Here is a 13,358-nt window from a genome sequence, read left to right on the forward strand (position 1 = left end):
TGGCAGAAAGATACAAATACCTATTAACATGTTTTACTATTAATGATGCTTCCTAGGACAACCACATGCATACATTTGTTCAAGGCATGTGATCAAATCCAAAACATGCTACTCCCTTCCTTTCCCTTTATCTATCACTCTGAAAATTTAGTTGTTCTCAGATCAATCTATCGACATACTAAATTATATTCAAATACATTAATCAAAGAACATTCTTAAATTCTCACAAGAAAATATAAAAGGGAATATAAGGAGTGTTTATTTGCAGAGCTTGGTCCTTCCAGCACTTCCCTCATAGCAAAAAGTTTGATTCTGCATAGGAAGGTTTGTAACTGTATATTCTGAATTAGATCAACTGGCTGCAAATTTACTCATGCATATGATATTGTGGATAATGGAAATTTAGTGCTAAAGCAATGCTCACCCCTAGCAAATTGAAAAACTTCGCACCTAAGATAAGCAACTGTGTTAAGTGGCAGCTTTTAGTTTCTTGCATCCTCCTGCTTCAAAATTTCGCTGCAACTTCATCATCTTTAAAGAAAATATTGTACCTCTTTCAGTTCACATGTTGAGAACTTTACTGTGGTTTAAACTCATCGGATGCTCTACACCAGCCTGTAAATAAATACATGAAAGGGACGGGAAATGGAGCCTTGAATTACGTTCCATAGTGGCCAACATTGTCAAAGTATATCATTGAAATATCAACAAAAGAAAACCCAAATTAACCAAATACCAATTCCAACAATAAATCCTCTGGTTAGACTCATAAAAATGATGTGGAAATTCACTAGAACACCATACACATGACACTTACCACCGAGTTTGTTGGCCACAGCTGCAATCCAGGCTCTGTCCTTAGTACTAAATGCATACCTTGCAGCTGAGGCCAGCAGAATAAACCCCACTGGTTTTCGCAAGTTAGCTGCACTCTGATTATTAACTAGCACTGGTTGCACCAGGAGGGAGCTAGTCCCTTTAGACACTAGTTCCGGAAATTCAGAATCTGAGACATCAGTCAAACGTTCAGGTTATATGAGCAAAAGTCCAAAACTATAAAATGTTCAAAGTGAAGTGCAAGTCATGCTTAGGAGTGGATTATTTTTTATAAAGTTAATTAGTAAGTAGACGAAAAATGGAAGGTCAAGAAAAAAGCACTAGTAGGGAAAGGAGATTCGTTACCTGCATCTTGAGGAAAATATAGGGTATCCTTCAAATCAACTAGATCAGCCTTTTCAATTTTTTTCGCAAACCAATCAAGAAGAATTTCTTTAGATGAACCATCAGGTATGTTCCAATAGCCCCTTGCACATATATCTCTTTGAATAAAAATTAGCTGAACAAATTGAAATAGTTCAAGAATAAGGTAGAAGAAAAACTAAAGATCATAGAGAAAGAAAGTGAGATTGAGACTGAATTGTAATACTGAATTGAACTGATGAATGTAAATAGATTTTGCTGGTTAGATTTTACATGCTAAATAATAGCATAGTATCCTTTAAGAGCAAATTCATTATATTTGTATTGATAACTAGCTACTAGCATCACTAACTACTCTAACCAACGCTGACAAACCTGTCTCATCACAGCGGAGCTATGTAATATTACAGATACTCCAAGAGAAACCTATTACATTTTTTACATCAATGACTTGACAACTCTGAAATACTAATTTAAAAATTTAATCATAAACAAACATAATGCCTATCAACAAAGGATCGTTTTTCTCTGTTCTTTCTTCCCTTGCTGCCTGGGCCAACCCACCTTTTTTTTTTTTTCGTATAATTTGATACTTAACAGTAAGCTACCAATGAAGGACCCTAGCATGCACGAATCAATCTATCATAGTATCATGTGTTCATTTAAACTATTGTCTTACCGCAGCTATGGCATTTGAATTACGCAGCAGAACGTATGATGCCCAAGCTAGATCCTCCTTCAGACCATCAGCTATATCTTGTGACATGACAAATATTTGCTGTGTACCATCAGGTAGAGTTGCTTGATCCACTGGTTGAGCACCCTACGAATTTCCAAGACTTGGCTGAGAATCAATATATTGCATAGATGAAACTTTACAAATACATGTATTATGCATATAAAATAGGAGGTGTGAGGTATCAGAAACTGAGATGATGAAGAAATGATGAACAAGAAAAGAGAGAAAGAGAGAGAGAGAAGTCAGGAAGAGAGAGAGCTATTGCATTGAGTGGTTTTGGATCTGTATTTTCTGAACTGAATTTTAGTTTACAAGTTTGTACTATATATCCAGGTAGGGGTGGAAGTGGGCGGGGCTACTCGACTGGGGCTCGTGACTCGGCTCATTTTATTAAATAGGTCAGGTTTGGGCTTTTTGAAAAGCCTATTAGTTAAAAAGGTCAGGCCATAGGCTTTAAAAAAAGCCTACGAAGCTCGTTGGGCCGGCTAGTCAAAATATTTTTTTAAAAATAAATTATTCTTAGTTTCACTTATGTTAAACACAACAAGACAAAAACAAATCAATAATCAATACTAGTTAATATTGTAGCTTTTTTGTTAACAGAAAAAATTTATGGATTATAAATATGGTTATGATATGACTAATGATTAATATATAAATGAATTATTCTTTACAAACTATGAATTATAAATTTTAAAATGCATTTGACGTCAATTTAGATTTTTTTTTAAAGTGTATTATTTTGAGTTTTAATTCATGAAATAGGCTTTTCAAATAGGCTCGTGGGCTTGTCGGGCTTTAAACAGGCCAGGCTCGAGCCTGAAAAAAGCCTATGAAAAGTAATAGGGCTAGGTTTGGGCTATCTATTTATAAGATGGACCAAGCTCGTTAAAGCCAAAGCTCAGCTCGGCCTATTTCCACCCCCTATATACAGAGTTGCTTAACAGATTCTAAATAATTGTGCTGAATTGGACACAATAACAAACTCACTAACTAACTTTCTAGTTGCTGCACATATCTAACTGCAGATGCTTCTCACTCTCACTGCTTCTATCACCAACAGGAGGAATAACCTAAAATGGATATACTAATGTAAACAATGATAGATTTGACTATAACAATGAGTGTATCTTTCTTTTGAAACATAACAATCTCATGCCAGTGAAAAACATGATAGGATCACGATGCTGCGTTCAATTGTTTAAAACTTGATTCTTTTTTGAAAAACCAACAAATAAATAAATACCTTGAGGAATTTACCAAGGTAAGGTAGAGCGACAGAGAAGGAAGCCAAAGACAGACCCAAAACCTCTGTAGTCTAGATAGCAAAAATAAACACAGCAAATGAAACTCATTTCAGACAAAAAATAACCAATGAACTGAATTGAAAATGGAAAAAATAAATAAAAAGAAAAAGGAAATTTTGATAAGTTTTTACAAGCTGGGCAGGTGTCATAGTAGCTGAATCTGTGCCAAGGAAGTGATTCAAGAAGAGAAGGGAACCAAAGCCATAACCAATCCATCTGGGCAAATAGGATTCATCCAAGCCAGGTATCCCTGAAACACCCCAAAAACAAGAACAATGTCATACAAGCATAAACACAAACACATGATAGGCACAGATAGGAGACTCAACCTAAGGTGAAGCGAAGAACGGAGAGGTTGAGCTGTTGTTGTTGGGTTGTGTTGGGTGGCTTAGAATCTTGAAAGGTGGCACGAACTCTGAGTGTTGTTGTTGGTGAAGATGATAATGTTGATGTTGTGAAGGTGGGTTTGTGGGAAGGAAGACATGGTCTTAAGTTAGAGATTATGGTACTCATTGGAAATGAGATACTGTTGGGGAGATAGCCTTTCTGGTTAGTTAGTTTTTAGTTTTGCCACTTATTATTTTGTTTTGGTTTTTGGTGTTTCCATTGTGAAAAAAGGATTTTTATCACAATATTATTAGGGTAATAATAAAATCATTTTTAATCATTTGGTTTTTGAAATATGACCTCTTTTCATCTAATATGACTAATAATAAGTAATTAAAAACTTTTTATCAATTAATTTTTTAATAAATAGGTAAAGGTACATAAAAAAATATAGAAAGAACAAAAATATAACTAAATGATTATTAAATAGTATAATATATTTCAAAAATTAACTTTACAAATCAAAACTGATTCTTCATTATCTAACATTTTCCTAATCTAATCTAATTCTAACATAACATTATAGGCAGAAAAATTTTAATACGAAAGAATTATATATATATATAAGTAAATTGTTAAATTTATCGATAAAAGATTATTCATTCTTTAAACTAGTTTTTAAAATATTTTTTAATCAAATTTATTTTTAAAAAATTTAAAATCATATTAGTCATTTTGCAGTTTTGTTACTAATAATGTTAAATTTGTTGATATTGCATGTTAAGTAGTTAGGATTAGACTACAAAAAATAAAAAATAATATATATATATATATATATATATAATTAATGTGGTTGAAATCAGAGAGAAAGAATAATTAATATTCTTAAAATTAAAAGAAAAGATAATAATCAATTTTAAAGTATATTTATAATTTTAAATATTTTTAATGATATTATTTAAAATATAATTCAAAAACTAATTTCATTAGTAAGAGTGTCTTAGACATACTCCAATTCCTTATTAACGCATATTCTATACTTTTTTATATAAATACCATTTTCAATTTCGTATTTCTTTTTTCCTTTCCATATTTCGTCTTTATTATTGTTTTTTATTGTTATTGTCGTTGCTATTTTTTTTCTATTCTTCTTTCGAGCATTTTTGCAGCATTTATGTATTTTTTTGTTTGATTTTTTATTTTTTTTATTTTTATTCTTATTAAGAGAATAAAACAAAAAAATTTTGTGAGAAATGAAACAAGAGAAGATGAAAAAGTAAAGAAGAAGAAGAAGAGGAGGACGACGATGATGAAAAAGAAGAGGAGGATGAATTTTGAGTTATGTAAAATTTATTAAAAAATAACACCAAAATTTTTTAACCGTGACCCAAGAAGTTTTTCAATTTTTTTTTTGCCTACGATATTTCCCAACCCGACAGGTCAAGAACTAATCTGTCGCGGATTTGGGCTCCATTTAAGGGTCTGCTGCTGGCCAATGGGTTGCTGCATGCACAAGAAGTTTTTCAATTTTGACACAAAATTTTTTAAACCGTGACACAGATTCTTATTAAGAGGGTGAAACAAGAATTATGAGAATGTCAAACAAAAAATCAAAGAAAAAAATAATATATAAAAATTTATCAAAAAAATAATATCAAAATTTTTTAATTGTGACACAAGTTTCTAAATTTTGATAAAAAAAAAATTTTAGTCGTGAAATTAAATTTCTTAACTATGTTATTTTTAATTAAACGATATACTTTTTTTATGATTGAACTAGTTGAATGACATTAAATTTATATATAAAAAATTTATCTATTTTTATATCATTTATAATAAAAAATATATTTTTTTGTTCTAAAATATATTTAAATATATTTTATTGATCAAATAAAATAAAATTTTGGGCTTGTAATTTTTTAAAAGAACTATTATGTTATTCATTTATAAAAAATTTGTGCGTCATTTATAATTAAATAATATATTCTATTATCATTGAATTAATTACGTGGTATTAAGCCAAAAAGAAAAAAAAAAGGGGAAGAAGTAATAGTAGTACTATTAACGATGATGATAACAAAAAAAAATATTAGAAAAAAAAAAGAGACGGTACGAGTACAAGTGGAAAAAGAAAGAAAATAAAAGCCATACGAATAAAAAAAAAAACGCGTGCGCAACAAATAGCGCATAAATGTAAAATATATTATAACAACCTAATTAAACTTATTTAACAATTTTATTTGGTTGAAAAAGGTTTTTCATACATCATAATATAGTTCTGACTGTGTTTTGAGATATATAAAAGCAACAAAAAACCAGGAGCCAACAATAATAGAATTAACAAATTTTTATTTTTCAGAAAAATTACTTTTTGTTATTAACAAAAAATATTTTCTATTACACAATTTTGATCACCTTTATATAAAATGCTATTTTTGCATTCATTTTAAAAATAAAAAGTGAACATCATATCAATATATTTTGTTTTTTTTTTTTAAATCTCCATATAAACTATTTTCTACACTTTTAAAATGTTTTTTATTTTCTCTGTACTCTAATTTTGATTGGTGGTCCTTGGTAAGAATAGATAGATATTTTCACATCTTAATCTTCACACGTGTCTCCTATGTTACAGGGCATCGCCGGTAATCTAGAGTCCGAAACCGGATACTCCGAGGTCCCCATTCCCGCTGCATATATAAGCCAATCCTCCAACCTTTCTCTCTCTTTCTCTCTCACTGTTGTTGAGTATTCTCTCTGCAATTTCATCACTTCTTTAATTTTTAATTTTTATTTTTCGCTCCGAATTTCGCTTCCAAAAGCAACGCTATACTTTTTCTCAGCTCGTGATTTCGATGTGAGTAGCTCCTTAACTTATTTAATCGAATGTTTGTTTCTTCCTTGCACTGATACAGTGGTATGTTTCATTATGACTTCTGTTTTTCTCCCCTTCACCTATCAATGATCGATCTTAGAAGCTATATATAGTGAAGACTGTTACTTTCTTTCTTGCTTCGATTTTTTGTTTTCCTTTTCAAATTTAAAAATTGGGACAATGAGTTGAATTTTATTTATATTTTTAATTTTTTTGGTGTGCTGAGCTGAGTTTAAGTTTAAGGTTTGCGTTTTACTTATTATAGGGGGTTGTGATTGGGAGTTTATGGGGTTTGGTTTACACTGCAGGCTTTGGGGATTCTTAGTTTGTGTGTGTAGCTGATGATTGGTGTTCTGGTTTCTGTACTTTTTCAATTGGTAAGTTTTACTTTTTGGTGCTGCTTTTGCAATTTTGGTTGCATTTATTTATCATTTTTGAAAATTTGAATCTTTGAATTGAAAGCTTCGGGTTCTGCTCTGTGTGTGTGTGTTTTTTGGGTGGGGGCTCAACCCTGCTAATGTTTGTAATCTCCCCTGACGCGCTTTTTCTGTGCAAAAGCATGTCTAGTCCAAATGTTAGTAAGAATTAGGGCTTTTTGTGTGTAGTTATTAGATTGTGATTCCCCTTGCTTCAAAGGACATTTTTGTACCGTCCAAATTTTAGGCTTGTTCCATAACTTGAAAGTGTATGTTTACTTTCTTCACCATGGGGTTGCTGTTTATTTGGTTGTTTAACTTGTATTAGTTTCATTGTTTCAGCGTATACTTTCCTTATGCTAATATATATGTCTGGTTGTAACCTCTTTTTTAATTTTGGATCCATATCAGCAATTGTTCAGAGCTGAGTAGAAAGTATCATTTTTTGGTGCATTGGATTTAAAGGCTGTATTATTGGATAGAAGTTTGGAAACTCAAGTGGAGTTTGAAAGTTTAAAAGATCAGGGGAATATCTATGCTCAATCTACCTGTTACATAGAGCTTGTGAACTGCTTTGAGAATATTTGGAATATCAGTCAGGCCTGGCTCTGAGGAGCTATAGATTCCAGTCACCAAGAAGGAGGTGCCCCCTATGGCACCTTCTCGGGTGGCTGGAGGATTGACCCAATCATCATCGAGTTCTGGAATTTTTTTTCAAGGAGATGCACAATCACATAGTGTAGTTAACTCTCCGTTAAACTCGCCATTCATTAACTCATCTAATGCGGTTCCTGGAACTGGTCTTCCAAACCTGGGTCCAGTGTCAGGGGATATGAACAATACAATTTTGAACAGTGCAGCAAACTCAGCTCCAAGTATTGGACCTAGCTCTTTACTCACAGATGCAAATTCAGCATTCGCTGGTGGGCTCCATTTGCCGAGAAGTGCAAGCATTAACACAGACTCATACTTACGGTTACCTGCTTCACCCATGTCATTTACATCAAATAATGTTAGTATTTCAGGGTCATCAGTTATGGATGGTTCGAATGTAGTACAACAGAGCTCTCACCAAGATCAGAATGCTCAACCATTGCAGCAGAATCAGCAGCAAGGAGCTTCTAGTGTTATGTCTACACCTGTGTCTCAAATTGGTCCTTCCCCACTTCAAATGGGTGCACAAATACCTGGATCTTTCATGCAAGATCCAAATAATTTATCTCAGCTGTCCAAAAAACCTAGGCTGGATATCAAGCAGGAGGATTTAATGCAACAGCAGGTGATACAGCAGCTTCTTCAGAGACAGGACCCCATGCAATTCCAGGGTCGTAATCCACAGATACAGGCCTTGATGCAACAGCAGCAAAGACTGAGGCAACAGCACATCCTTCAGTCAATGCCACAGTTACAGCGAGCACACTTACAACAACAGCAGCAGCAACAGCAACAAATGCACTTGAGGCAGCAGCAATTACAGCAACAATCAATGCAACCCATATCTGCGGTGAAGCGTCCGTATGACAGTAGCGTTAATGGTGTATGTGCTCGAAGATTAATGCAATACCTCTATCATCAAAGGCAACGACCAATTGTGAGTTTTGTTCATGCGTTAATTTATGGCTTTCTTCTTTCAAGCATCATATTTTTCTGCACATTTAAATGTATGTTTTAAACACATTTGATTGATGTTTTTGTTCCCACTGGAATCCTGATTAGTTACAACTGAATTCAATTTTCTGTTTGTCTCAGGAAAACACTATTGCTTATTGGAGAAAATTTGTGGCCGAGTATTACTCTCCTCGAGCAAGGGAACGGTGGTGCTTGTCTTTGTATAATAATGTTGGGCATCATGCACTAGGTGTTTTCCCTCAGGCATCTATGGTTAGTTTCTATACTTGTACTCAATACTCTGCAATTGTATACCATAATCTTTGTTTAAAAAAAATTCAGGCATTCAGCCATAGCAGAATGGTATGGCCCTTGTTATTGGAACCACCATGAAAAGATCTTAGTTTAGTGGAATTGTGTTGTGGAAAATGAGGGGCACCAGTGGCATTTACGGCTGAAATGGCGGACGTGTTGAGCTTTTTTTTTTTTTATATTTTAAGTAAATTTTGAGGGTCATTTTGGTAATCTGTGGTTTCAGTAAGAAAACGGTAACCCATCACCAGAGAACTCTGTTCTCTCAATCTTGTTCTCTCTGTCTCTCGTTCTTGTGCTGCCCTTTTAATTTGCTTCTTGTTACTGTTGACATGTACATAAATCTGACATGGATTTTTCCCCCCAAAGGATGCGTGGCAGTGTGACATATGTGGTTCTAAATCTGGAAGGGGATTTGGTAAGGAGCTGAGAACATTATTTTTTTTTATTATGTAATACTGTCATTGTATTTTTGTATTCTACAGAATCTGTATGTTTGACTTTCTTGCTTACAAAAATGACCCTAGTGCAATCAATATTAACCAATATATTATGAATAGTTGTATAAATAATAATCTTTGGTCTAAACTTGAAAATTATAGAAAGTCAGATATCTGACGGCATTGTATTCGGACAATGATAAGCAAGTATAATAAAAGAATGACTGGTTTAGATTATCTGAATGCAGAATGTACCTGTATGCAATGGGTGTGGGTATTTGAATTTTCTAGTCACATTAATGCACTAATACTTACATTCTGGATCTGTGTAACAGAGGCAACTTTTGAAGTGCTCCCTAGACTTAGTGACATCAAATTTGGCAGTGGAGTTATCGATGAACTTTTATTTTTGGATTTGCCACGCGAACAAAGATTTCCTTCTGGTTTAATGATGTTAGAATATGCAAAAGCGGTTCAAGAGAGTGTATACGAGCAGCTTCGTGTTGTTCGTGAAGGTCACCTCCGTATTATATTTACACAAGACCTGAAGGTTATAAAACCATCAATGTATTTTAAAAATATTTTCCATTTGAATCTATTATGCATAATTATCTGCTGATTATCATGTAAATTATTACAGATATTATCTTGGGAGTTCTGTGCAAAGCGCCATGAAGAACTTCTTCCTAGAAGGTTGGTTGCACCACAGGTTGGTTCCAAGGCTTTGTTCCATTTTGGTGGGCTACTCATTATGTACTTGGGAGTTGGTTATAGAGATGCTTTGTATGAAGTAGCCTGAAGAGGCATTATAGTGGAAACTAATTCATGCAATTCCAATATTCCAGGTAAATCAGTTGGTTCAAGTAGCTCAAAAATGCCAGAGTACAGTTGCTGAAAGTGGTCCAGATGGGGTTTCTCAGCAAGATCTTCAAACAAACAGTAATATGTGAGTTAATGCATTCTTATTCTTATTCCTCGCTGATAGACATGTGTTGTGAATCCTTGTTCTTGGAATTTATGTCTCGCTTGATGTGAAGATGTGGTGTTATATGGAATGATGACTTCTTGTTTTGGTTGGACTAACAATTGGATAAACAACTGTAGAAAGGATAAACTGTCCTGCTTCTCCATTTTTCGAATAATTTATTTGTGATGTGTATTTGTGTAGTTCTTCTTTCAGTGCTACATGCTATCAACCGATGTGAGTGCACTAAGCCATGCTATAATGTATTTTTTGCATTAGGGTATTGGCTGCTGGGCGTCAACTTGCAAAGAGTCTCGAGTTGCAATCAGTAAATGACTTGGGTTTTTCCAAAAGATATGTAAGATGTTTGCAGGTACACTGTTAAAATCAAGATTCAGTGTCTTCTGATTTTTTTCTTTTATCATTTACTCCAGATTTCTTATAATTGCCTGCTGTAATGGGTGACAGATTTCCGAGGTTGTTAATTCCATGAAAGATCTAATGGATATCTGTCGGGAGCACAAAATTGGGCCAATGGGTAAAATTTTATTGTTCTTGTTACTATTATACAGTGGTTGGTTGTATGTCATTGTTTTCACATGTTGCACACAGGGCAATTGACCATCTAAAATTGTGTTTCCTTCTGGACATTAGATTAGATATGTGGTACACTATGTTCAAATTATGAGTATCTTTTCTTCCCGTTAATGATTCAACTCCTACCTGCAGAGAGCTTGAAAAGTTATCCTCGTTTTGCAACCCCGGCCAAGCTTGAGAAGCAAAAAATTCATGAGATGGAACAGCTAGCAAATGCTCAAGGTCTGCCAACCGATCGAAACACACTCAACAAACTGATGGCACTGAATCCTGGTCTGAACAACCCAATAAACAATAATCTTAATATGGGGAATCGTGGTGCTTTGAGTGGGTCAGCACAAGCTGCTCTCACAATGTCTAACTACCAGAATCTTCTCATTAGGCAAAACTCAATGAATTCAAGCCCTGGCTCAATTCAGCGAGAAGGATCGTCATCTTTCAACAATGCGAACCAGAGTCCCTCTTCAGCTATGCAAGTTGCCGCTGCCTCTGCTTTTATTCCAGGCTCAATGCAGAATTCAGCCGGTTTCCCAAGTCCCCATCTACCCCCACAGCAGCGGCAGCAACACCTTCTACAGCGTTCAGCAAGTGCGAATGGTTTACTGCAACAAAACCATTCACAGGGATCCCAAGGAAATCAAGCTCTACAGCAGCAGATGATCCAGCAACTGCTGATGTCAAATAACAATGGGGGAGTACAATCACAATCTCTTAGTGGACCCAATGCAAATGGGAACATAGCAAAGAATGGGTTGAGTTTTGGAGGCCACTCTCCTACTCCTTCCATAACCGGAGGATCTATCAATGTTTCAGGAAACAACGGCCCTGTTTCAAGGAGTAATAGCTTCAAAGTGGCCTCCAACAGTGATTCTTCTGCAGCGGGCGGCAACAATGGTATCAACCAGAGAACGCCAGATATGCCGCAAAATATCCTTTTGCAAGATGTGGTTCCGGATATTGTCAGTGATTTCACTGATAGTCCCTTCTTCAATAGTGATCTAGATGATAACATGGGTTTTGGCTGGAAGGCATAACCAACACAAAATGGCTTATCAAGTACTCTTGTTATAATTATTGTACAGAAAACTTTTTTAAATAGCTGATGCTCCCTTTTCTTGGTGGAATTTGTTGTGACTTGACTAGGTCTTTAGAGATTCTATCTGAGGGTTTTTGTCTTGCCTGCAAGTGTAATCTATTAGACAATTTAATCAACAGTTTTAGCTCTTTTTTCTTGTTTCCTTTTTTCAATACAACACTTATACAATTCAGGTGCTTTGTGCTCCTTTCTTGCCATATTGTCCTTAGCGTTGACATATGACGTAGGATGTTTGTCCTGAAATGTGGCTAAGTGGGTTGTGACCCAAACTGGTCGTCATATCCCTTAAAAGTCAGAACCCCAAAAAAAGAAATGTGTAACTGAGTTGGGACAACTTTTCTGTTTAAATCTAGTATCAAATCAGAATATTGATTAGAATTCAACCTGGCTTTGGCTTCTACCTTTGACCTAAATGCTTCTTAGTGGTAGACTGGTAGGTGTATGCTTTTTGAGAATTAGATTGGATTCTCTTTTAGTTGACTTTGTCAAGTACTTCCACGTCCAAAATGTTACTTATTCCCTCATTCATTTAGTTTTTGGTTTCCATTCTATGCCTTTTCCATGTTTACAGGTTGGAACACAACTGTGAGTAGAATACGTAGTAAAAGAGTTCATGATACTTGGTGTGCAGAGAACATACGATACATATATTTTGAATGTGTTTGTGATGTTCTAAAGCAAGCTTCGTAGGAAGGAAGACATGGTCTCAAGTTGGTGATGATAGTGTTCATTTTGAATGGCTTTGTATTTGTCTACCAACCCCACTTCAGTTTCCAGTTGCTACTTGCTACACAGCTTGGTCCCAGCTACGTACTCAGCTTGGGAAATAACATGCCAATTGCCAAATAATGCACTTATTATAATAATTTATTTGATGAGACACGTGCTATAATCATTGGATATACTTTTACAAGTATATGTTATCATAACAAGTGATCTTTTATGCAACCAAAACATCAATTACTATATAGGAATATATATTGTGTTAATGAAAAAGTTCATTATGTTTTTCTGATTACCCTGTTATTAAAGATTTAGTACTCCTAATTTTATGAGAAGGGTAGATTTTCGACACGGATTCTATTTATAGTTCTTCGGAGAAAAAGTGGATATCTGTGAATATTAATAATAAAAAAAAAAGAATCACAAAATAATGAATATAATACAATATTATTTAATTTAAAAAAATATCTATTTATTATAAAACACAATTTGAAGTAAAATACCAATATAAAAATTAACTTATGTCTTTCCAAAATCAAATAATTTCTTACACAAAAAAGACTTTCTAATATTATCTAGATCTCATGTTAACAAAACTAACAATAACTAAACTTTTAATTTTAGGCTATTGCATAAATAGAATCAAATGGTGATAATATAATTTCTGTCATAAAAATTTAGTGAATCCTCATGGTCCAAGATCTTTCTTCCTTTTCGTCTTCATTTATTCATCAAGGCAAATCCCATTTTTATA

At 34.1% G+C, this 13,358-nt stretch overlaps 2 protein-coding genes across 8 annotated transcripts; one reads left to right on the top strand and one right to left on the bottom strand.

Annotated features, from left to right (window-relative positions):
- LOC112802791 (protein COFACTOR ASSEMBLY OF COMPLEX C SUBUNIT B CCB2, chloroplastic) lies at positions 1-3,856 on the bottom strand. Of its 4 annotated transcripts, none has more exons than XM_072236362.1 (8): positions 3,576-3,856; positions 3,378-3,496; positions 3,186-3,257; positions 1,880-2,023; positions 1,183-1,336; positions 818-1,006; positions 451-615; positions 1-312 (listed from the first exon to the last, which is right to left on the bottom strand). In XM_072236362.1, the coding sequence occupies exons 1-7, from the start codon at positions 3,757-3,759 to the stop codon at positions 578-580; spliced, it is 900 nt and encodes a 299-aa protein (XP_072092463.1). In that variant the 5' UTR covers positions 3,760-3,856; the 3' UTR covers positions 1-312; positions 451-577. The 4 variants fall into 4 exon arrangements, with proteins under 4 accessions (XP_072092463.1, XP_072092462.1, XP_072092461.1 ...); XM_072236361.1 differs by having other exon boundaries at positions 1-332; XM_072236360.1 differs by having other exon boundaries at positions 425-615.
- A 2,433-nt stretch (positions 3,857-6,289) lies between these two features.
- LOC112802793 (probable transcriptional regulator SLK2) lies at positions 6,290-12,078 on the top strand. Of its 4 annotated transcripts, none has more exons than XM_072236363.1 (11): positions 6,290-6,430; positions 6,757-6,825; positions 7,276-8,455; positions 8,614-8,745; positions 9,154-9,202; positions 9,560-9,774; positions 9,865-9,933; positions 10,070-10,170; positions 10,468-10,561; positions 10,657-10,726; positions 10,918-12,078. In XM_072236363.1, the coding sequence occupies exons 3-11, from the start codon at positions 7,517-7,519 to the stop codon at positions 11,817-11,819; spliced, it is 2,571 nt and encodes an 856-aa protein (XP_072092464.1). In that variant the 5' UTR covers positions 6,290-6,430; positions 6,757-6,825; positions 7,276-7,516; the 3' UTR covers positions 11,820-12,078. The 4 variants fall into 4 exon arrangements, with proteins under 4 accessions (XP_072092464.1, XP_025701928.1, XP_072092465.1 ...); XM_072236365.1 differs by having other exon boundaries at positions 6,291-6,430; positions 10,468-10,546; XM_025846143.2 differs by lacking the exon at positions 6,757-6,825.
- The last annotated feature ends 1,280 nt before the right edge of the window (positions 12,079-13,358 follow it).

This window comes from Arachis hypogaea, chromosome 5, assembly GCF_003086295.3.
Source record: "Arachis hypogaea cultivar Tifrunner chromosome 5, arahy.Tifrunner.gnm2.J5K5, whole genome shotgun sequence".
Classification (NCBI taxonomy): Eukaryota; Viridiplantae; Streptophyta; class Magnoliopsida; order Fabales; family Fabaceae; genus Arachis; species Arachis hypogaea.